This window comes from Callorhinchus milii, unplaced genomic scaffold (assembly GCF_018977255.1).
Source record: "Callorhinchus milii isolate IMCB2004 unplaced genomic scaffold, IMCB_Cmil_1.0 Scaffold29, whole genome shotgun sequence".
NCBI lineage: Eukaryota > Metazoa > Chordata > Chondrichthyes > Chimaeriformes > Callorhinchidae > Callorhinchus > Callorhinchus milii.
Genome location: NW_024704770.1, coordinates 1958734 through 1978984, shown reverse-complemented (window position 1 = coordinate 1978984; position 20251 = coordinate 1958734). Strand labels below are relative to the sequence as shown.

General features: G+C 49.8%; 2 protein-coding genes across 2 annotated transcripts; both read left to right on the top strand.

Annotated features, from left to right (window-relative positions):
* The first annotated feature begins 1490 nt into the window (after nt 1-1490).
* On the top strand, nt 1491-9764 carry LOC103171690 (calreticulin). Its single transcript, XM_042344651.1, has 10 exons — nt 1491-1597; nt 1712-1852; nt 4925-5026; nt 5495-5698; nt 6240-6334; nt 6595-6804; nt 7544-7657; nt 8154-8297; nt 8839-8931; nt 9416-9764. Exons 2-10 carry the CDS (start codon nt 1741-1743, stop codon nt 9635-9637), a joined length of 1296 nt encoding a protein of 431 aa, XP_042200585.1. The 5' UTR covers nt 1491-1597; nt 1712-1740; the 3' UTR covers nt 9638-9764.
* Nucleotides 9765-12232: 2468 nt separating this feature from the next.
* Nucleotides 12233-18553, top strand: LOC103173339 (UV excision repair protein RAD23 homolog A). The gene is made up of 9 exons (XM_042344652.1): nt 12233-12342; nt 13562-13723; nt 14151-14287; nt 14825-14970; nt 15416-15543; nt 16032-16113; nt 17012-17142; nt 17359-17514; nt 18116-18553. The coding sequence occupies exons 1-9, from the start codon at nt 12277-12279 to the stop codon at nt 18227-18229; spliced, it is 1122 nt and encodes a 373-aa protein (XP_042200586.1). The 5' UTR covers nt 12233-12276; the 3' UTR covers nt 18230-18553.
* The last annotated feature ends 1698 nt before the right edge of the window (nt 18554-20251 follow it).

Here is a 20251-nt window from a genome sequence, read left to right as displayed (position 1 = left end):
TACGGTTAGAGGGTAATAATAATAGTCTTTGCATTTGATCTAGCACCTGTAATGCAGAACATTAGTACCATAGGACACGGCCTGCAACTGAATAAGTAAATTCAGAACATTTTCTGCTGGAAAATAATATCTGGGACTAATCCAGTGTATAGTTTGTGGACACCACACGTCAAGCGACTGGCAGGATGGTGGAAGGCAAACTCGATGGACCTTTGGTCTTCTTTCGCCAACAAATTCTTGTGTTCTTAACATCCCAAAGCATTTTTTTAGGTGATTGTAACAAAGTGTAGTGACCGTGTATTTGCAGGCGAGGTATTTAGGAAAATAGAGGGCGGGGATTTTAGACCAAAATCTGAATTGATGCTTAGTTACAGTGCAATACACAATTACATTTACACATTGTCAGAGGTACCATCCTTCGAATAAGACATTAAACCGAGCTCCTCGTCTGTGCCCTGTTCAGATGGCACCATACTCTCTTGCTCTCCTCGCCCCCTCAACCCCGACAATCCCCCTCTTCCCCCAAATAAAACTGATCGTTCAATTCATATTAATATAAGAATTGCTGGATGAAAGAAGACCAAGGTCCACCCAGTCGCTTGCACATGTCAAGTCTACTGTGTCTCACGATCTGATTTCCAAAGAGAAATCTATCTAATTTGCTCTCGAAAGAACCGACACATCCTGTTTCCACCGTCAACCAAATTCACGTGCAGTCCTGTAAACGTGGGGGTTAGACCCCCCCACACCCCCCTCGCCTCGCAATCGAGAGGACCCGGGTTCGATTCCCGGGCGGGTCAGGTCAGGGCGAAACCTGAGGCAAGTCTCCTTACTCCCCCCGCCCCACCCCACAGACACACGCCTGCGGAACACGTTAGGTCGATTGGCGGATTGCTCTTCTGGGGGTAACAATCCCTTCAAAAAGTAATAATAATTTGGTCGCTCAACCCAATCCATGACCGTGTGTGTGTGAGAGAGAGAGACAGTGCCCACAAAATACACAGTCACTACACTGAGACGCCGCGCCCACGTGATAAGGCGCTGCAAGGATTATTGCAAGGATTATTACTATTATTATTGTTATTAAAATTACTTGGCTATGCCTTCATACCAGTCATTTCTAGCTTTGCAAGCCAAAAAATGCCCAGCTGTTGACAACTGGAGTGACAGGCGAGCTGACCAATCGGGAGCGAGACGCGCGGCGCGGCGGGGGGGGGCGGCACCCACGGCCCTCCTCCACGTGACCTCCATGTGGTCGTCGCCGATTGGCCGCTGCCCCAGTCGCCATGGCGTCCGGCGCCGCCAATCAGCGTCGGCCATCTGGGCACGGGCGCAACCGAGCTTGCTGGGGCGTGGGCGTGGCGCGGGCGCTGGACGGGCGGGCGCGGGCAGCCAATGGGAGCGCGCGCTGTCAGCCGCAGTGGCGGCACGGGCCAATCGGAGCGGGGGAAGGGGCGGGACTTGGGCAGTCAAGTTCGGTCAGCGCGCGGCACATAAAGGCGCGGTCGGGCGGACGCTTTGGTCTTTGGGGGCTTTGACGGTCGGAGGGCGGAGAGGTCGTGCGGGCGTCGCTCTGGGCTTCAGTCGGTCACCGAAGGTGCGTGAGGTGTTTTTTTTTTTTTGAGTGGCGGTGGGGAGGGCGGGTGTTGTGTGTTTTTTTCGCGCATATATAAAAAAAATCTCTGTCGTTGTTTTTTTTTTAATTTTGAAGAGAGAAATCCCCCCCCTCCAATCGACGAGATGAAGACCGGGTGGTGGTTGTTGTTGTTGTTGTTGCCGCTGTCGGGCCTGTTGGGGGCCCTCGCCGCCGCGTCGCCCGCGGTTCACTTCAGGGAGGAGTTCTCTGATGGAGGTGAGTTTGGAGGGAGAGAGTGAGGGAGGGATGGAGGGAAAGAGGGAAGGAGGGGGAGGGGGGGAAAGAGGGGGCAAAAGGGGGGCAAAAGGGGAATGAGATTTGCTTCAAAGTGCCTCATGTTCCTTATAACAATCATAATTAATAATTAATAATAGTGGTGATGATAACGATGACAATCTGGTGTTTGACACAGCGCCTCTTCCTCCTCCTCCTCTTCGTCGTCGTCGAGACGTCTCGAAAGCGCTTCGCGAGACAACGCGGCGAAGTGAGTTATGAGGAGAGAGAGAGGAAGAGGAGGAGGAGGAGGGAGGAAGGAAAGAAAGAAAGAGAGGAAGGGAAGGAGGGAGGAGGGAAAATTCCCTTTTTTTCCAAAAAAAAAGAGAGAGGAGAAAAAGGGGCTTTGTTCCCCAACGCGGTATGTGGACCACCTCTCCCCCCCCCCCCACCACCCTCCCCGCTCTTGAGTTTGACACGGCGTCTCGAGACGTCTCGGGAGAGCCTCGCGGGCTGCACCGTCAAGTGCGGTGTCCGTGCGTCTCGTGGGTGAAATGTTATGTGTTCTCCCCCCTCCTCTCTCCCCCGCCCACCCACACCCCACCTCTCCTCGAAAGTTATTCTTCTCAAAGGAAAAGTTGTCCTTTTTATATGTATATATCATATATCTATATTTTATTATATGCAAAGGTGCCTTTTCAAGTGGTTGAGGTTGTTTTCTGGGGGGGGGAGGGGGGAGGGGAAGAAATGGAAAATGTGGTTCAATTGACACTTAAAAGCTCTCTTCACTCTCGAAAATGTCAAATGGTGGTGGTGGTGAACGCTGTTTTTTTCTCAAAAAAATAGTTTCGCTTTCTCTTTTGCCAAAAAAAAAGGCTTTCACTTCAATCCTTCACGAGGCCTTGACAATCTTGGACAATCAGGTTTTGTTTTTTTTAAACCCGAGTATGTACTTTTTTTGACGCTGAAATTCACAATTTTATGCGTCCAGTGATTTCTGTAACGAAAAAGGTTATTGAACCTGCCTCCAATGGCAAACTCGGAGGTCGTCACCTTATTGTGTCTGGGTCTAGGAAACGAGGATTATTTATTGCAAAGGATTTATTGATGGGGATTATCGGTAAATGCACTTGATCAGGTTGGGGATTGGTTGGCTACAGAGTTGGGACTTTTTTTTTGCCAGTTCAGTCCTTTCCCCACTTGTTTAATGTGGGTAAACAGTTATGGGTCGTCTGTTGAAACGTGGTGTGGCTTAGTTGAAGGGCCAATATTCATTCAATATTTGCTTTGACTTATCGGGAATGCAAAATGATTGGAATTGATTGGTTTTATGGAAAACCAGGGCCAGTTTATGGGTTCCTGGTGCAATTTTTTGTGGTCGATGCAGTTTCGCCAGACATTACGGCAACAGTTCTGGTCCTTGTTGCTCTTTTTTTGTGTGGGTCCCCTTAACTAATCGGAATATCTCTGTACTGTGCCCAGTTTTTTTTGGCAGGCATTTTGTTTGCTGCATCTCGCACTTCTGAGCAACAATTCATTGCAGCACTTGCATGCCCGGAGGTGAAGCCGGCAAAGTTCTAACAGAACAGCACTCCCGGCTTTCTCCTGGCTTTGAAATAATCCTGAATTCCAGGTCGGGGATTTGAGGCTCCAATGCAGCGCTGGTGGGGGGTGGAGTGTGTGTGTTGCATTGTCGGAGACGAGACGTTAAAGTCTGTGCCCTGTTCAGGTGGACGTTAAAGAATTCCCGCGGCGCTGTTCGAAAAGAGAAAGGGAGATTCTCTCTCCCGGCGTCCTGGCCGACAATCTCCCCCCCCCACCGCACCCCCCAAATAAAATCGGTCACTCACTCAACGGCTGTTTGTGGGACACTGCTGGGTGCAATTGTGCTGCCGTGTTTCGCCTACAAAATGCAGTCGATGCGCTTCACAACAATTCCTGTGAAGGGCTTTGAGACGTCCTTCTGACGTGATAAGGCTGTGTCAAATGTAAGGATTATTCTTTTTATATATATTTTTTTATATATGCGGTTCTGATGCGGTTTGTGATTTGCATGTTCCTACTGCACATGTGACTTTGATTTGGACCGTCTGGTAAGTTTATAACTGCGAGATCCCAATCTGTGTCGTCATTCTGGCTTCCTCTTGGCTCTCCTCGGGCTGTGTGTGTGTGTGTGTGTGTGGGAGGGGAGCATGTAGGCTGAGAGGGAGGAGTGGTGATCTGCTAAAGCCCGCCTCCTGGTGACCACTCAAGGAAAACTAATTGGACAAGGGAGTCCCTGTAGCTCGGTGGTTAGAGCACTCGCCTCGCAAGCAAGAGGAGCCGGGTTCGATTCCCAGGTGGGTCAGAGGAAAAAAAACCTTAGTTTTGTGCGAGTTTGTGTGTGCAAAAGTTTCCTCTCTGCACACACGCGCTTCTGCTTACCTGGTTGCTAGTCGATTGGCAGATCGCTTTTCCAGGGGTAATAATTCCTTCAAAAAAAAATAATAAATTGGTCACTCAATCCACGATTGTTTGTGGGGACTCTGCTGCCGTGTTTCACCCACAAAATACAAGGTCAATCCACTTTTACGGCATATTCTGTGAAGCACTTTGGGACGTCTCGACAACTTGATAAGGCTCTACATCAAGTGGCCAGGATTACTATTCTTATGATCATAGTAAGAAGGTGGGAATGATGGGTTGGGGCTGATCTGTTGGTATTAAGGCTGACGCATCTGACACGACAGTTGTCGCAAGGGAATGGAATCCGAGCAGATTGATTTGGGACAAAGTTTCCAAATTTCACTCCTTAGAAACAGTGTGAAGCCCCAGGTTTCTCTGCTCCTGAACCCCCCCCCCCATTTCTTTTAAAGCTATACCATTTAGTGTATACAAAACACTTCCAGAAACATACAGGTCCTGAAAGCCACGTGCAAGTTGGTCTTTTAAGTGTTGCTTTAGATTAGTGAATGTCTTCATTACATCCAGTTATTCAGGCAGATCTTACAACCTCGGCCAAGAAGTTGAGGGTACTGAGTCTTCAGATAATTTTTCAGATTTTGACACTTGCCTTCACTCCCCCCCCCCACACAGATGTCTGGCAACAACGTTGGGTGGAATCCAAACACAAGTCTGATTATGGACAGTTCAAGCTGACTGCTGGCAAGTTTTACGGTGATGCGGAGAAAGATAAAGGTAACAGAATTTCGGTCATCACGGTCAGAATGGATTGTATCCAATATGGTTTGAGATTAAGTTCCTTGGGCTTCCGTAGCTGATGTCTTCTGTTGAATAACAGCAGCAAATTACAAATTGTTTGTTGGTGAGACCAGTTGAGGTGCTCTACTGCTGGCCAGCTGAGATCAACAACAACACATCACGTTTACAGAGTGCCTTTCACATCGAGAGGACGTCCCAAGGGGGTGGATGATAATCAGAGATTTGGACCCGAGATGCGGATGGGGAATCTGGAGGGAGGGTTAGGGATAGGAGGGTTGGTTGAAGAGGAGGGTCTCGAGACGAGCCTTGAAGGAGTCAAGGGAGGGAGGCGAAGAGAATGTGTGACGCAGTTCCAAAGGGTGAGGGAAGAGAAGCCAACTTCGTCATTAAGAGGAATGGTTAACCTCTGGTCTCTCTCTCCCCCTCTTCAAATCCAAAATCCAGGTCTGCAGACAAGCCAGGATGCCAGGTTTTACGCGATGTCCACAAAGTTCGAACCCTTCAGCAACGAGGGGAAGACCCTAGTCATCCAGTTCACAGTCAAGCACGAGCAGAACATCGACTGTGGTGGGGGCTACGTCAAGATTTTCCCCTCGGACCTGGATCAGACCGCGATGCACGGCGACTCGAGCTACAACATTATGTTCGGTGAGAGGCTGATTGCTAACCTTTTTAACAATCTCGCTTAGCCAGGCCTCTGTTGCTAATGCCCTAGAACTGGGGTTGGGGGTTGGGGTCCAACCTTTTGGCTACCAAAGGCCCCTATTTGAGAACCATTCGTGAGTTGTATAAGCAGTAGAATCGTAGAATACTACAACAAGAACAACAACTTGCACTTATGCAGCACCCTCCACGCAGGGTAGTGTCTCAGAGTGCTTAACAGTGGCGCAGCCTGACTCGAAGAGGAGGGTCTTGAGACGGGCCTTAAAGGAGGCGAGGGTGGGGGCAGAGAGGCTGAAGGCCCGACCGCTGATACTCGGGCGGGCTGGGTGGGGGAGGTGAAGTGGAGTGGACAGGTTGATGGGGAATGTTCAGGAAACGGCTTCCTCCAACGATGGTAAGAAGATGAACTGGATGGACATCTGGTCTTTTTTTTGAGCAAACAATTGCTACGTTTCCTACGCATAACAAGGTCAAAACACCGGGAAAACATCGATGTAACGAGAGCCACTTCTGTGTTGATTCCCAGGTCCTGACATCTGTGGCCCAGGGACCAAGAAAGTCCATGTTATTTTCAATTACAAAGGGAAGAATCACTTGATTTCGAAAGATATCCGATGCAAAGTAAGTATCCCAATTACTGCACTGCTCTGGAATTAATCAATCAATCTAGTAAGCGGGGATTTTCTGGACTGTATTTTGTGGGTGAAAGGCCGCAGACAATTGCGCACAGCAGTCAGTGTCCCACCACTTTCTGACTCGAGGCGAGAGAGCTAGAGTGCTACCCACTCAGCCAGGCTGACACACAAGCGCGCTAACCACTACTCTAGATTACTGGGTACCCCATCCTCTTACACCCTCTCCGCACCCTTGGTTTGAAACAGGATGACGAGTACAGCCATCTGTACACGCTCGTACTCAGGCCAGACAATACTTATGAAGTGAAGATCGACAACCAGAAGGTGGAGTCGGGCAGCTTGGAAGAAGATTGGGATTTTCTTCCGCCGAAGAAAATTAAGGACCCTGAGGCCAAGAAGTCGGAGGATTGGGATGAACGGGCGAAGATTGATGATCCCGAGGATAAAAAGCCTGAGGTGAGTCAGGAGATGTACCTAAAGACCTTCCTTTTTTTGATCGTACTTACGATCACCTCTGCGCCCCGTGCCCCCCCTCCCCTCCCAGCTCGGGATCAGACTCCGCCATTGTCAAGCGCTCCGAGATGCTATATAAATGCAAGTTGGTGTTGCTGGATTGGTCTCTTCACCTGGTCTGATGATGATAATGATCCTTGCATTTGATACAGTGCCTTGCTGAGATGTCTCAAAGCGCTTCCAAGAACGCTTCCAAAGTGTAGTGCCTGTATTTTCTGGGCGAAATGTGGCAGCCAATTGCTCAAAGCAGTGTCCCGCAAACAGTCGCGGATTGATGACTTGGTGATGCCTTTCTGCTGTATGATAATAATAATTGTGTATATACATTCACATGCAGATCAGGTGCAGGTCCATATATCCATCATTTAAATAATAATAATCCTCGCTTTTGATTATAGCACCTTATCACGTCTTCGAGACGTCTCAAAGTGTCCCTCAGGAACATTCCCTCTCTATCCCTATCCCTCCACCTTGCCCATCTTCACGTCGCGGCCTGGAAACCTTCCTCTTCGACCGTGCCTGCGGTAACCTCCCTCCCCGCCTCTTTCTCCCCCCCACCCCACCCTCCCCCTGGCTCAGTGTTGTGCTCCACCACTGTCAAGCAAGTGCTCTGGGACGCTACCCTGAGTGAGCGGGCGCCGTGTTAATGCGAGCTGTCGCTGAAAACGCCTTCTTGTTCCAGGACTGGGAGAAACCCGAACACATTCCAGACCCTGAGGCCAAAAAACCTGACGACTGGGACGATGAGATGGACGGGGAGTGGGAACCTCCTATGATTCAGAATCCTGACTACAAGGTAGAGGAGGAGAGGGCGTTATGTTAGATGGAGGCGGTGGTTGGCATCAAGCTTGTTCTCGTAGCACGACTGCAACATCCTCTCGCTCGTTTCAAGTCTCTTTCCGCCCTCGCACCTCCCCGCCTCTCCAACCTGCTCACCGCCTGCCCCCACTCCACCACCCGCTGCCTCCGCTCGGCCGGCTCCGGCCTCCTGTTTGTCCCTCGTCCCCTCCACTCTACCATTGGTAGCTCTGCCTTCAGCCACTGCACTAGGCCCCGAAGCTCTGGTACTCCCTCCCTCTCTCCCAAACCTGCCTGAAGACCTCCCCTTTGATTGTGCTTACGGTCACCTTCCCCCTTGCTCCCTCTCCCCCTGACTCGGGATCAGACTCTGCCACTGTCGAGTGCTCCGGGATGCTAATCTGCGTGAAGGGCATTGTGTCAATGCAAGTTGTTGGTTAATCCTTGGGGGGTTCTCTCTCTCTCTCTCACGCGTGTGTGTGTGTGTTTAACAGGGTGAATGGAAACCCAAGCAGATTGATAACCCTGATTACAAGGGGAAATGGATCCACCCTGAAATTGAAAACCCAGAATACATCCCAGATGACGCCCTTTATCGCTATGACGACATCAGCATAGTCGGTCTGGATTTATGGCAGGTTTGTGCAAGCGGGAAATCTGACCCTTTCGTGTAAACTTTGTAGTATATTCCTGTGAAGCGCTTTGCAATGTCTCGACAATGAGGCGCTATATCAAATACAAGGTTTAGTACTAATTTAGATTCTGTCTTCCATAAGATGTATGGTCTATACCTTAGATAATTTATACGGTTGGATGATGATGACAATAATCCTTGCATTTGGTATAGCACCTATAATGCAGAACATTAGAACCAGAGGACACGACCTTTGATTGAAGGGGTGGTTAAATTCAGAATAAATCTGCGGAAACTGCTTGAGTGAGCGAGTATTCGATGTGTGGAACGGACAGGCTCCCTAGGGAGCGGAAAATGTCATTTGTTTCAAGAACAACTTAGATAGATTTGTGCTAGAAAATAATATCTGGGGAGCCGTTGTATGGTTTGGGACACGACATGTCAAGCGACTGCCAGAATGGCAAACTAGAAGGACCTTGAGACGTGGAGACAGCCGGAGTGGTAAATGATCGATTTGTTAAGAAAAAAAAAATTTTACATTTCAGGTGAAATCTGGGACGATATTTGACAACTTCCTCATCACAGACGACGAAAAATTTGCTGAAGAAGTTGGGAACGAAACGTGGGGCGTCACTAAGGTAAGAATGTCATTGCAATGTCAAGTCTCCACTGCAGCTCAGTGGTCAGAGCCTTCCCCTCGCAAGCGAGAGACATGGGTTCAATTCCCGGCAAGGAAGAACCTTAGGCAAGTTTCCTTACTCCACACGCCTAGCAGTAAGTAAGAACCCTGTTGTTTGTCGATTGGCGGATCGCTTTTCCAGGTGTAATAATCCCTTCAAAAAAAATAAATAATAATAATAAATTGGTCACTTCAATCCATGATTGTTTGTGGGATGTTGTTGTGAGCAATTGGCTGCCGCGTTTCGCCCACAAAACACACAGGTCAAATTCAATTTACAGTATATCCTGTGAAGCGCTTTTGGGACGTATATCCTGTGACGCGCTTTTGAGACCTCTCGACGACGTGATAAGTCGCTGTATCAAACGCGAGGATTATTATTTACGCTGGTTTTGAGGGGCGCCATGCAGGGGCTTGAATCTCGTCGCCGTTTCCGGTTTCAGGATGCGGAGAAGAAGATGAAGGAGCAGCAGGATGAGGAAGATCGGAAGAAACGCGAGGAGGAGGACAAGAACAAGGAGGAAGAGGGGGCCGACGCTGACGAGGAGGAGGATGACGATGAAGACGAGGAGGATGAAGAGAAGGAGGCGGGCGGTGGTGAAGAGGAAGATGACGACGACGATGATGAGGAAGATGCAGGCAACCCTGTGAAAGATGAGTTATAGAGATTGTATTGAGATGAATGTGGGCAGAAGGTAGTACAGCTGGAAAGTACCATAACACATGGAGCAATTGAGAAACCCTTATTGGAATGTTCGCCACTTTGTTCACGAACAAAGTACATCTTAAAAACAAAACGGGAGGTTTGGGAGGGCTTTGTGGGAGGGGGGTGGGGGGGTGAGGGAAGGGGTGGGGGGTGGTGGTGTGGGGGGGGGAGAAAAGAGTGGGGGCGTATACTTTAATTACAGTAAAACACATCCGCGATTGGGATCACCGAGCATTTGTATTGGATCTCTTGTGGGGTCGCCACGGCCTTTGCTGCTCAATCCGGACATGGGTTCTGATCTGTTAGCCACCTTCAATTGCTTCTCCTCCGCAGCCCCCTCGCAGCGCGGCAAACCCAATGGGAGTTCGATCGGAACCATTTTGGGATTTCGGTCGATCCGACGAATTGGTTCCCGTGCCATTGGGTGGGTGATTTTGTTCCGAATGTATCTAATTCTCTAGATAATGTGTGTGTGTGTGTGCGCGTGTGAGTGTGTGAGAGAGAGCTGTCACAGTTGATTCCAGTTAATGGGTCGGATTCCTGTTTTTGGGGGTTATTCTCAAATTCCAAATAGAAGTCAAATCTGGGGTGGGGTCGGGTGGGTGTGTGGGGGGGGAAATGTCCAACTTGGGACAATTTCACTTCCAATGGGTCTTCCCAGTTAACTGGCTCATACTGTCCTGTGGTGGTGGTTGGGGGGTGGTGGGGTGGGGGGGGGGGTCGGTGGTTGGGGAGGTGAGGTAGGAGAAAGGGTAAATGAAATTAACATTTCTAGGACTGCCTTTTCCATTCAAAATAAAACAAGCAGTTTGGATCTAAATGGTTCTACGTATGTTGTTGTCCCCTCCCGATTCCACAGTCAACATTGCCTTCGTATTTCGAAGTCCTTTGTCTAAGGGTTTTGAAAAGGGAAATCTTTTATTTCGAGCTGTAATCAAACCCAGTCTGTACAGATCCGAAACCAATTCAAGTGTCAGTGTAGCCCTTTTTAATCCCGTTATTTAAATGATGTCAATTGGTGGTTTGATTGATCGATGGAATTGATTGTGTTTTCATGTTTTGATTTTCTTTCTTTTTTTTTTTGGAAAAAAAATCTTCAGTTCTCTGTGTGCAATACAGGAAAAAAAAAAAATTTGATCACATTTCTACAATAAATGCCAATGGAAGTGAAATGGCTTCTGAGCTTGGTTTGATTTTAATCTCACGGGAAAACTGCAAAAAAAAAAATTATCGCTGCATTGCAGTCGAGGGAAGTCCCATTAAAGCACTCGCCTCGCAAGTGGGAGGACTCTGATCGATTCCTTGGCAGTTCAAAACCTTCGTCGAGTTTCCTTACTCCACACGCACGCCTGCCTCTATTTGTCTGGCTTAGTAGTAAGTAGGAACCCGGTTGTTAGTTGATTATCTGATCACTTTCTGGGGATAATAATCTCTTTTTTTAAGAAAAAAACCCAACAATAATTGGGTCACTCAATCCACGACTGTTTGTGGGACAGTGTTGTGTGCAAACGGCTGCCACAGAATACATTGTCACTTTACAGTATAATAATAATAATCCTTGCCTCCTTCAAGACCCTTCTCTTCGACCAGGCCTTTGGTCTCCCTCCCACCTGTCTGCCTCCCCTCACCCCTACCCCAGGCTCGGACCCCGACACCTGCCTGTTCAGCGCTTTGTGACGTCCTCTCGACGTGAAAGGCGCTCCGTATAAGCGTAATGTTGTTGTTACTGCCGCGTTTAACACGCCCGCAAAGATTCTCCCTCTTCCTGACCGTCGGCTCTCGTGTGTGCGCTCGCACGTGACACCGCACCTAACCCTTGCACCTTCGAGGCGTCTTCGGAACCGGCTCTCGACAGAAAACGGACCGCAAAAGTGAATTGACGTGAATTAAAAGTGACCGTCTTAAGAGGCGGGCGTCAGTGTCCTCCCGGGCAGCGCTTCGAGCCGCCTCGACCACGGCAGCCAGGCCGAGGGGCCCTCGTCGATGCGTAGCGAGGATTATTGCTGATTAAAGCGATTATTAATAATAATAATAATTAATAATAACGATTAGAATTGTTCGAGTGGTCAAAACACATCAGCTCTCAGCTGGAAAAAAAAAGCCCAAACCACGTGGGTGGTGGGGGGGGGGAGGGAGAGGGTGCGGTCACGTGCTGCGCCGCGTCAGGTGGTTGGTGAAGCCAACGTGTAGCGGGCGGGTGGGGGGGGGGGCGGCCCCGGTCACGTGATGACGGGGCGGGGCAAAGTCGGCGCATCACCAGCTGGTGGGCGGGGCGGGGCGGGCCGTCTCCATGGGCGACGGCGTTACGCGCGCGCGCGCGCAACGGCGCGGCGCGTGAGAGCTGACGTCACGTCGACGCCGGGTCGCTCGGGAAGGGCGGGAGGGCGAGGAAGATGGCGGCGGTGGCGGCGGCGGCGGCTGTCAGTTAGTGGGGAATTTCCAGCGCGACTGTTTTTTTTTGTGTGTGTGTGTGTGGGGGGGGGAGGGGGGGGGGGGAGGAGGAGGGAGTTAAGGGAGGAAGAGGAGGAGGAGGAAGAGGGAGGGGGAGAGGCCGCCGCCATCATCATCATCACCACCACCACCATCATCATCATCATCATGTTCATCACCGTCAAGACGCTGCAGCAACAAACCTTCAAGATCGACATCGACGTCGAACTGACGGTGAGAGAGAGGGAGAGGGAGAGAGAGACAGTGCCGTGAGGGGGACAGCACGTGCGAGTAATACTGACAGCACGTGCGAGTAATAATACCTGTCATTGGTGCCACGAGGGAGTATTAATGCTGACAGCACGTGCGAGTAATAATACCTGTCATTGGTGCCATGAGGGAGTATTAATACTGACACCACGTGCGAGTAATAATACCTGTCATTGGTGCCATGAGGGAGTATTAATACTGACACCACGTGCGAGTAATAATACCTGTCATTGGTGCCATGAGGGAGTAATACTGACACCACGTGGGAGTAATAATACCTGCCATTGATGCCATTAATACTGACACCACGTGGGAGTATTAATACCTGTCATTGATGCCACGAGGGAGTAATACTACCTGTCATTGATGCCATGAGGGAGTAATAATTACCTGTCATTGATGCCATGATGGAGTATTAATACCTGTCATTGGTGCCATGAGGGAGTAATAATACCTGTCGGTGTTACCAAGAGGGAATATTAATACTGACAACATGTAGGAGTAATAACACCAGTCATTGGGACCATGAGGGAATATTAATCCATCCCTGTTAATAATGGTAATTAATATTAATACTTGTCATTGATGCCACAAGGGAGTATTAATCCATCCTTATTAATACTGATAGTATTCATTGATACTAACAGCATGCAGGAGTAATAATACTTGATTATGAAGGAGTTTTAATACTGACAGCATGTGGGAGTAATAATACTTGTCATTGGAGCCATGAGGGAGTATTAATCCTACCTATTAATACTGACAGTGTTAGTATTTGTCATTCATGTACTGATATTGTGTGAGAGAATTAATACTGGCAGCTTGTGGGAGTAATAATACTTGTCACTGGAGCCATGGGGGAATATTAATCCATATCTGTTCATACTGACAGTGATAATACTCGTCATTAAGCAGGAACCTGGTTATTAGTCGATTGGAGGGTCGCTTTCTGGGGGTAATAATCCCTTTTTTTGTTAAAAAAAATCTGCTGCCGCGTGCAATGGCCGCCCACAAAATAACAGTCACTTTATTACAGGAAATTCCGTGAAGCGCTTTTGAGACGTCTCGACGACGTGATAAGGCCCCGTGTCAAACGCGAGGATTATTATTATTACTATGACTATCACTACCGCTATTACTGTTATAGACGGTGTCGCGGTTACCTTCATGTTGGGTTTGACAGGTGAAAGCACTGAAGGAATCCATTGAAGGAGAGAAGGGAAAGGATGCGTTTCCAGTGTCTGGGCAGAAGCTGATTTACGCCGGAAAGATCCTGAACGACGACTCGCAGCTCAAAGAGTATAACATCGACGAGAAGAATTTTGTCGTGGTCATGGTAACAAAGGTAAGGTCAGTTTGTCTTCCTCCCCCCACCCCAACCCCACCACCCCCACCACCCCACCGCCTCACCATCCCTGCCCTTCCCCATCCTCTGGAACTCCATCCCACAGTCCCTCCGCCTCGTCCCCCCGCCTCACCTCCTTCAAGACCCGTCTCAAGACCCTCCTCTTCGACCGTGCCTTCGATCGCCCTCCTTCCCCCGGGGTGGGGGGGGGGGTTGGTAATAATCCCTCCCCATTTTTTCTTGATATCTCTCAAGCCACGACTGTTTGTGGGGTCGCTGCTGTGCCTAATTGACTGCTGCGGTTCGCCCACAAAATACACAGTCGCTGCACTTTACAATATATTCTGTGAAGCGCTTCGAGAGGTGATAAGGCGCCGAATCAAATGCAAGGATTATTATTATTATTATTATGACTTTTTCTCCACAGCCTAAAGCTGCCCCTGTAGATACACTGGCTGTTCCTGCTTCCGAGCCCTCAGCCACCCCAACTCCTTCAGAAGAGAAGCCTTCGGAAGATGATATGAGCCAAACGCAAACCATCACCAGTTCCGTTTCAGTGTCCAGGTAGGAGGCTGAGATCTGAACAGCGAGGCGTCGATCATCGAAGACACATAGGATCAGGAGGAGGCCATTCAGCCCCACGAGCCTGTTCCGCCATTCTATAACATCACGGCTGATCTGTACCTCAAGTCCAATTACCCGTCTTGGCCCCATATCCCTTGATCCCCTGACCTAACAAACACCTCTCCTCCTCAGTCTTTAAAATATGGATGGATCCAGCCATAATAAAGCCTTTTTTTAAATTTATTTTTTAGGCCAATTTCAAGCCTCTCAATCCCCCGTTCCCCCCCCCCCCCAATCCCCACGTCGGGGACTTTAAGCTCATGGTCTAGCTGACAGTGAGGTGGAGGGGGAGGGGGTGACCGAAAGCGCTGTCAAAGAGGAGGGTCTTGAGACGGGCCTTGAAGGAGGCGAGGGAGCGGAGCGAGGCGAGGGGAATGTGGGATGGAATTCCGGAGGGTGAGTGAAGAGAGACTGAATGCACCATTCCTTTACGTTTTCTCTCTCTCTCTCTCTCTCTCTCTCTCTCTGTCCTTACAGCTCGGTGCCCTCTTCGGACAGTGATGTGCTCTCGGTACCCTCTTCAGTAAACGACACCCTGTCTGCACCCTCACCAGTGACTGACCTGCTCTCAGTCCGTTCTACTGAGAGCGACATACCTGATGATGACGCCTCTTCTGCTCTAGGTCAGTCAAAGCCGGCTCCCGGCATCAATAATAATAATAATAATAATAATCCTTGCTAGTCGATTGGCGAATCGCTTTTCCGGGGGTAATAATCACATTTTAAAAATAAATTATAATAATTATTTGGTCTCTTCAGTCCACGACTGTTTGTGGGGACGCTGCTGTGCACAACTGGCTGCCGCGTTCCACCCACAAAATATACAGTCATTACACTTTATAGTATATTCTTTATTCTTTGAAGCGCTTTGAGACGTCTCGAAGGCGTGATAAGGCGCTATATCAAACGCAAGGATTATTATATCAAATGTAAGAATTATTAATCAAATGTAAGGATTATTATTATATCAAATGTAAGGATTATTATTAGTAATAGTAGTTTAAAACGTGCGAGTGAGTCCCTAGGGGAAGGAATGTTCCCACGGCTTCACATCCCTCTGTGTTTCAGTGATGGGCCCTGCGTACCAGACTATGCTGTCCGAAATTATGTCAATGGGTTACGAGAGACAACAGGTCATGTCGGCGTTGAGAGCGAGCTTCAATAATCCACACAGGGCCGTGGAGTACTTGCTGACGGTAAGCAGTGTGCGCGGGGTCAGAGAGGGAGGGAGGAGAGTTCGATTCCTGGGCGGCTCAGGGCGAAAACTTTAAACAAAGGCAAGTTTTGTTACTCCACACACACACACACACACACACACACATACGCCTCTGTTTACCGCAGCAGTCAGTAGGAACCCGCTTGTTAGTCGATCGGCGGATCGCTTTTCCGGGGGCTAATAATCCCTTTAAAAAATAATAATTGGGTCACTCAATCCACGACTGTTTGTGGGACGCTGCTGTGCGCGATTGGCCTCCGTGTTTCGCCCACAAAATACACAGTCGATTCACACGACAGTATATTCTGTGAAGCGCCTTGAGACGTCTCAACGACGTGATCAGGCGCTGTGTCAAATGCAACGATTATTATTATTATTAATAATTTTATTATCTTGTGTGATAACCGCATTGAATCTCCCGTGTGTTTTCCCCTCCTTCCCCCCCCCCCCCCCCCCACTCTCTTTCAGGGTATTCCCGATCACCCCATGCCAGAGAGGGAATCCTCACGCGAGAGCCTGGTGTCTGGGGAAACAAACACACCTCCTGCAGGTAAGGGACCTCTTCCTGCTTCTCCTCTGTATAACAACAACAACTTGCATTTACGCAGCGATCTTCATGCGGGGTCAGCGTCCCGGAGGGCTTGACAGATTATTCCGATTAAATGTCTTCTGATCCTCTGTGCCGCCGCCAGGCTGCGCTCTCTGTGGATCAAATTTAAATATCCACCGGCTCGAAATTAAATGATCAAGTTTACTTTTGGCTGAAAAGATTTCTTTTAACGTCAAACAGTCTGTGCCTGTTCAAAGAGGACGTTAAAGAGAAGGCGGTTTAATCTCTCCTGGTGATCTCTCTCTCTCTCTCTCTCTGAATAAAATTGGTCACCCTCTTCAAAGCTATTTGCGCAGTGTTGCTGTGCGCAAAGCCGACTGCCGGGTTATCCCATCAAATGCCACACCGAGAAATTGCATTTAGTGGTGACCTGTAGCTCAGTGGTTAGTCAGAGCTCTCGCCTCGCAAGCGAGAGGGGACCCGGGTTCGATTCCCGGGTGGGTCAGGTCAGGGCAAGTTTCCTTAATCCCCACACACACACACACACACACACACACACACACACACACACGCCTCTGTTACCCTGAGCAGGAACCCGGTTGTTGGTCAATCGGCGGATCTCTTTTCCGGGGATAATCCCTTCCAAATCAATCAATCAATCAATACATAATTCGGTCACACAACCCACGGCTGTTTGCGGGGACGTCGCTGGGCGCAGTCGGCTGCCTCGTTTCTCCCACAAAACACACAGTCAGTCACTCCACTTTACAGTGTATCCCGTGAAGCGCTTTGAGACGTCCTGAAGACGTGATAAGGCGCTGTGTCAAACGCGAGGATTATTATTATTATCATTAAATTTTCGAATGAAGTTTTCCTATCCATACCCCCCCCCACCCAGGTGACAACCCTCTGGAGTTCCTCCGGGACCAGCCGCAGTTTCAGAACATGCGGCAGGTGATTCAGCAAAACCCCTCGCTGCTCCCCACCCTCCTGCAGCAACTGGGCCGAGAGAACCCTCAGCTACTGCAGGTACAACAACAACAACAGCAACAACAACGGGTTCGATTCCCGGGTTAGGTCGGGGCGAAACTTAGGCAAGTTTCCCTTACTCCACGTGCACACGCACACACAGACACACACACACACGCTTCTGTTTACCCAGCAGTCAGTTGGAATCAATTGTGTTTCCCCGCTCTCCCCCTCACCCCTCGCCCCCCCAATTTATTTTGGCTTCCTGGTTGGCAGCAAATCAGCGAGAACCAGGAGCACTTCATCCAGATGCTGAACGAGCCGGTGGAGGACGCGGGCGAGAGCGAGGGGGAGCTGGCAGCCGTGGGAGAGGACCCGTCGCAGAACAACTACATCCAAGTCACGCCCCAGGAGAAAGAGGCCATCGAGCGGGTGAGTCTAAACGAGGGGGGAGAGAGAGGTTAACGATAAATCACCTTAATCCGCGCACTCGATACAGCGCCTCGAGACGCCTCACGGGGCTGCGTGGGGGACGCACTGTAGAGTGCAGCGATCGTGAACCTTGTGGGTGAAACGCGGCCCAGCCACGTGCCGGCAAGGCCTGGTTCGTGGTATCTCTCACTGTAGCTCAGGGGTTAGAGCCCTCGCCCAGCGAGCGAGAAGACCCCGGGTTCGATTGCCGGGCGGGTCGGGTCAGGGCGAAACCTGAGGCGAGTTTCCTTATTGCCCACACACGCACACAGACACACACCCACGCGCGCGCCTCTGTTTACCCAGCAGTGAGTAGGAACCCGGGTGTTAGTCGATTGACGGCTCGCTTTCCCCGGGGGCGACAGAGAGAGAAAAACTCCCTTCTCTTTTCGAACTGCGCTGAGGGAGATCTTTAACGTCCACCCGAACAGTCTCATCTGAAGAACTCCCAAAGACTGTATTATCGTTCTTGTCCTGTTTATCGTTCCGCTTTTTTGTCCTTTTCCTTCCCTCCCTGCCTTCCCTTCCCTCCTCTCCTCTCCTCTCCCTCCCTCCGGTCTAGTTAAAAGCTTTAGGATTCCCCGAAGGATTAGTCATTCAAGCCTACTTCGCTTGTGAGAAGAACGAAAACCTGGCCGCAAACTTCCTCCTGCAGCAGAACTTTGACGACGACTGAAGCGGGAAGAGGGAAAGGGAGCGCAGGGGAGCGCGCCTTGGGATGACGGGATCTACTCCTTCCTGCTCGCAGACTGATTTCCAACCGCAGGTGTCTTGTCAGTCACCCTCCGCACATCACCGGGGGAGACGGCCAAAGGCTCCTGGAGACTTATTTGTAGATCCCGAGTCAATCTGCACCCTTGTTGCGAAGGAGGAAAAAATAAATGCGGGAGAACGGGAGAGAGGGAGGGGGAGAGGGAGGGAGGGGGGGAGGGAGGGAGGGGGCGAACGAAACAAACAACAACAACAAAAAAAAGTGTAACTAGAGCTTGTTTTGCTGAGTTTAAAGAGATGAAATTTATTGGGTTTTCCGACCGGCCGCCGGGATAATTTTACCCCCGAAAAGGGGGGGAGAAAAGAACCGAGACGAGACAATAAAGTTTCCCCCGGCACTTCATTTAAAAAAAAAACGCTTTGTTTTATCAGTCTCGGTGCAAAAAAACACCCCCCCCACCATTATAATCGTGACGTTAATTAATAAATTCGGTCGCCAGGAATATTATTATTATTGTTATGGCGTAAGGTTTGCCCTCACGCTCCCCCGAGCCCGACACTCTCTCTCTCTCTCTCTCGCGCCCTGTCCCCGCAAGCGGTTAATCATTACATTGCCTCCGGCTTCTGTGCCACGAACGAACGAGCGAAGAGACTCCCCTAAAGCAAACATCACCATAATAATAATAATAATAATCCTCGCATTTGATAGAGCGCTTTTCACGTCGGGAGGACGTCCCAAAGCGCTTCACAGAACACACTGTAAAGTGAATTGACTGTATATTTGTGGGCGAACGCGGCAGCCAATTGCGCACAGCAATGTCCCACAAACAGTCGTGGATTGCAAATGACCACTTTATTATTGTTTTTGGTTTTTAAGGGATTATTATTAGGCTCTGTGTGGAGTAAGGAAACTTGCCCGAGGTTTCGCCCTCTGCCGGGGATTGAACTCAGGTCTCTCGCTCGCAAAGCGAGTGCTCAAACCACCGAGCCACAGGACTCCACCATGTCCCGGTGAGGCTGGACAAGGATGTGGTTCGTGACAACGTACCGGAGTGGGGGGGCGGGGGGCGGGCGGGGGTGAAGGCGAGAGGTGACCGTAAGCGCGGACCCGAGAGGATTGCGGTTACGCTTTCCCCCGTGAAACCATTGTCCGGTTTGCCCCCGAAACTCTGCCCCCCACCCCCCCCCCCTTCGACGACCTCCCTCTCCGACCGGGGGGGGTGGGGGGCCTGGTCTCGGTTCAAGTGGTCGGATTCAGCTTCAACCCACTAGAAATTTAAGGGGAATTTGGTGGGGTGGGGGGGGGGGGAAACTTTGGAAAGTTACACTTAAATTTCCCCAAACCTGTTCCTTTATCTCATCTGTTAATGTTTGCGCGAAGGATAAACACATCCGTGTGGATTCCCGGACAGGGAGGTGTGTCTGGATAGAGTGGTAAAACATTTGCAAAGTATTTAAACTCCGCAATTAAGCAAAGAGAGAGAGAGAGAGAGAGATTCCTACAGCACCCAATAATAATAATAATATACTCCTTGGGTTCGATACAGCGTCTTAATAATAATAATAATCGTTGCATTTGATAGAGCGCTTTTCACGTCGGGAGGACGTCCCAAAGCGCTTCACAGAACACACTGTAAAGTGAATTGACTGTATATTTGTGGGCGAACGCGGCAGCCAATTGCGCACAGCGATGTCCCACAAACAGTCATAGATTGAAAATGACCAATTTATAATTGTTTTGGGTTTTGGAGGATTATTATTAGGCTCTGTGTGGAGTAAGGAAACTTACCCAAGGTCTCGCCCTGACTGGAATTGAATTCAGGTCTCTCACTTGCAAAGCGAGTGCTCTAACCACTGAGCTACAGGACTCCACGTCGCTGAGGCGTCTCTGGGCGCTTCGCCGGGATATACCGCGAAGTGGAGGCCGATTGCGTTGCCCCACCGACGGTCGTGGGTTGACCGACCAAATGATTTTGTTTGTTTCGAA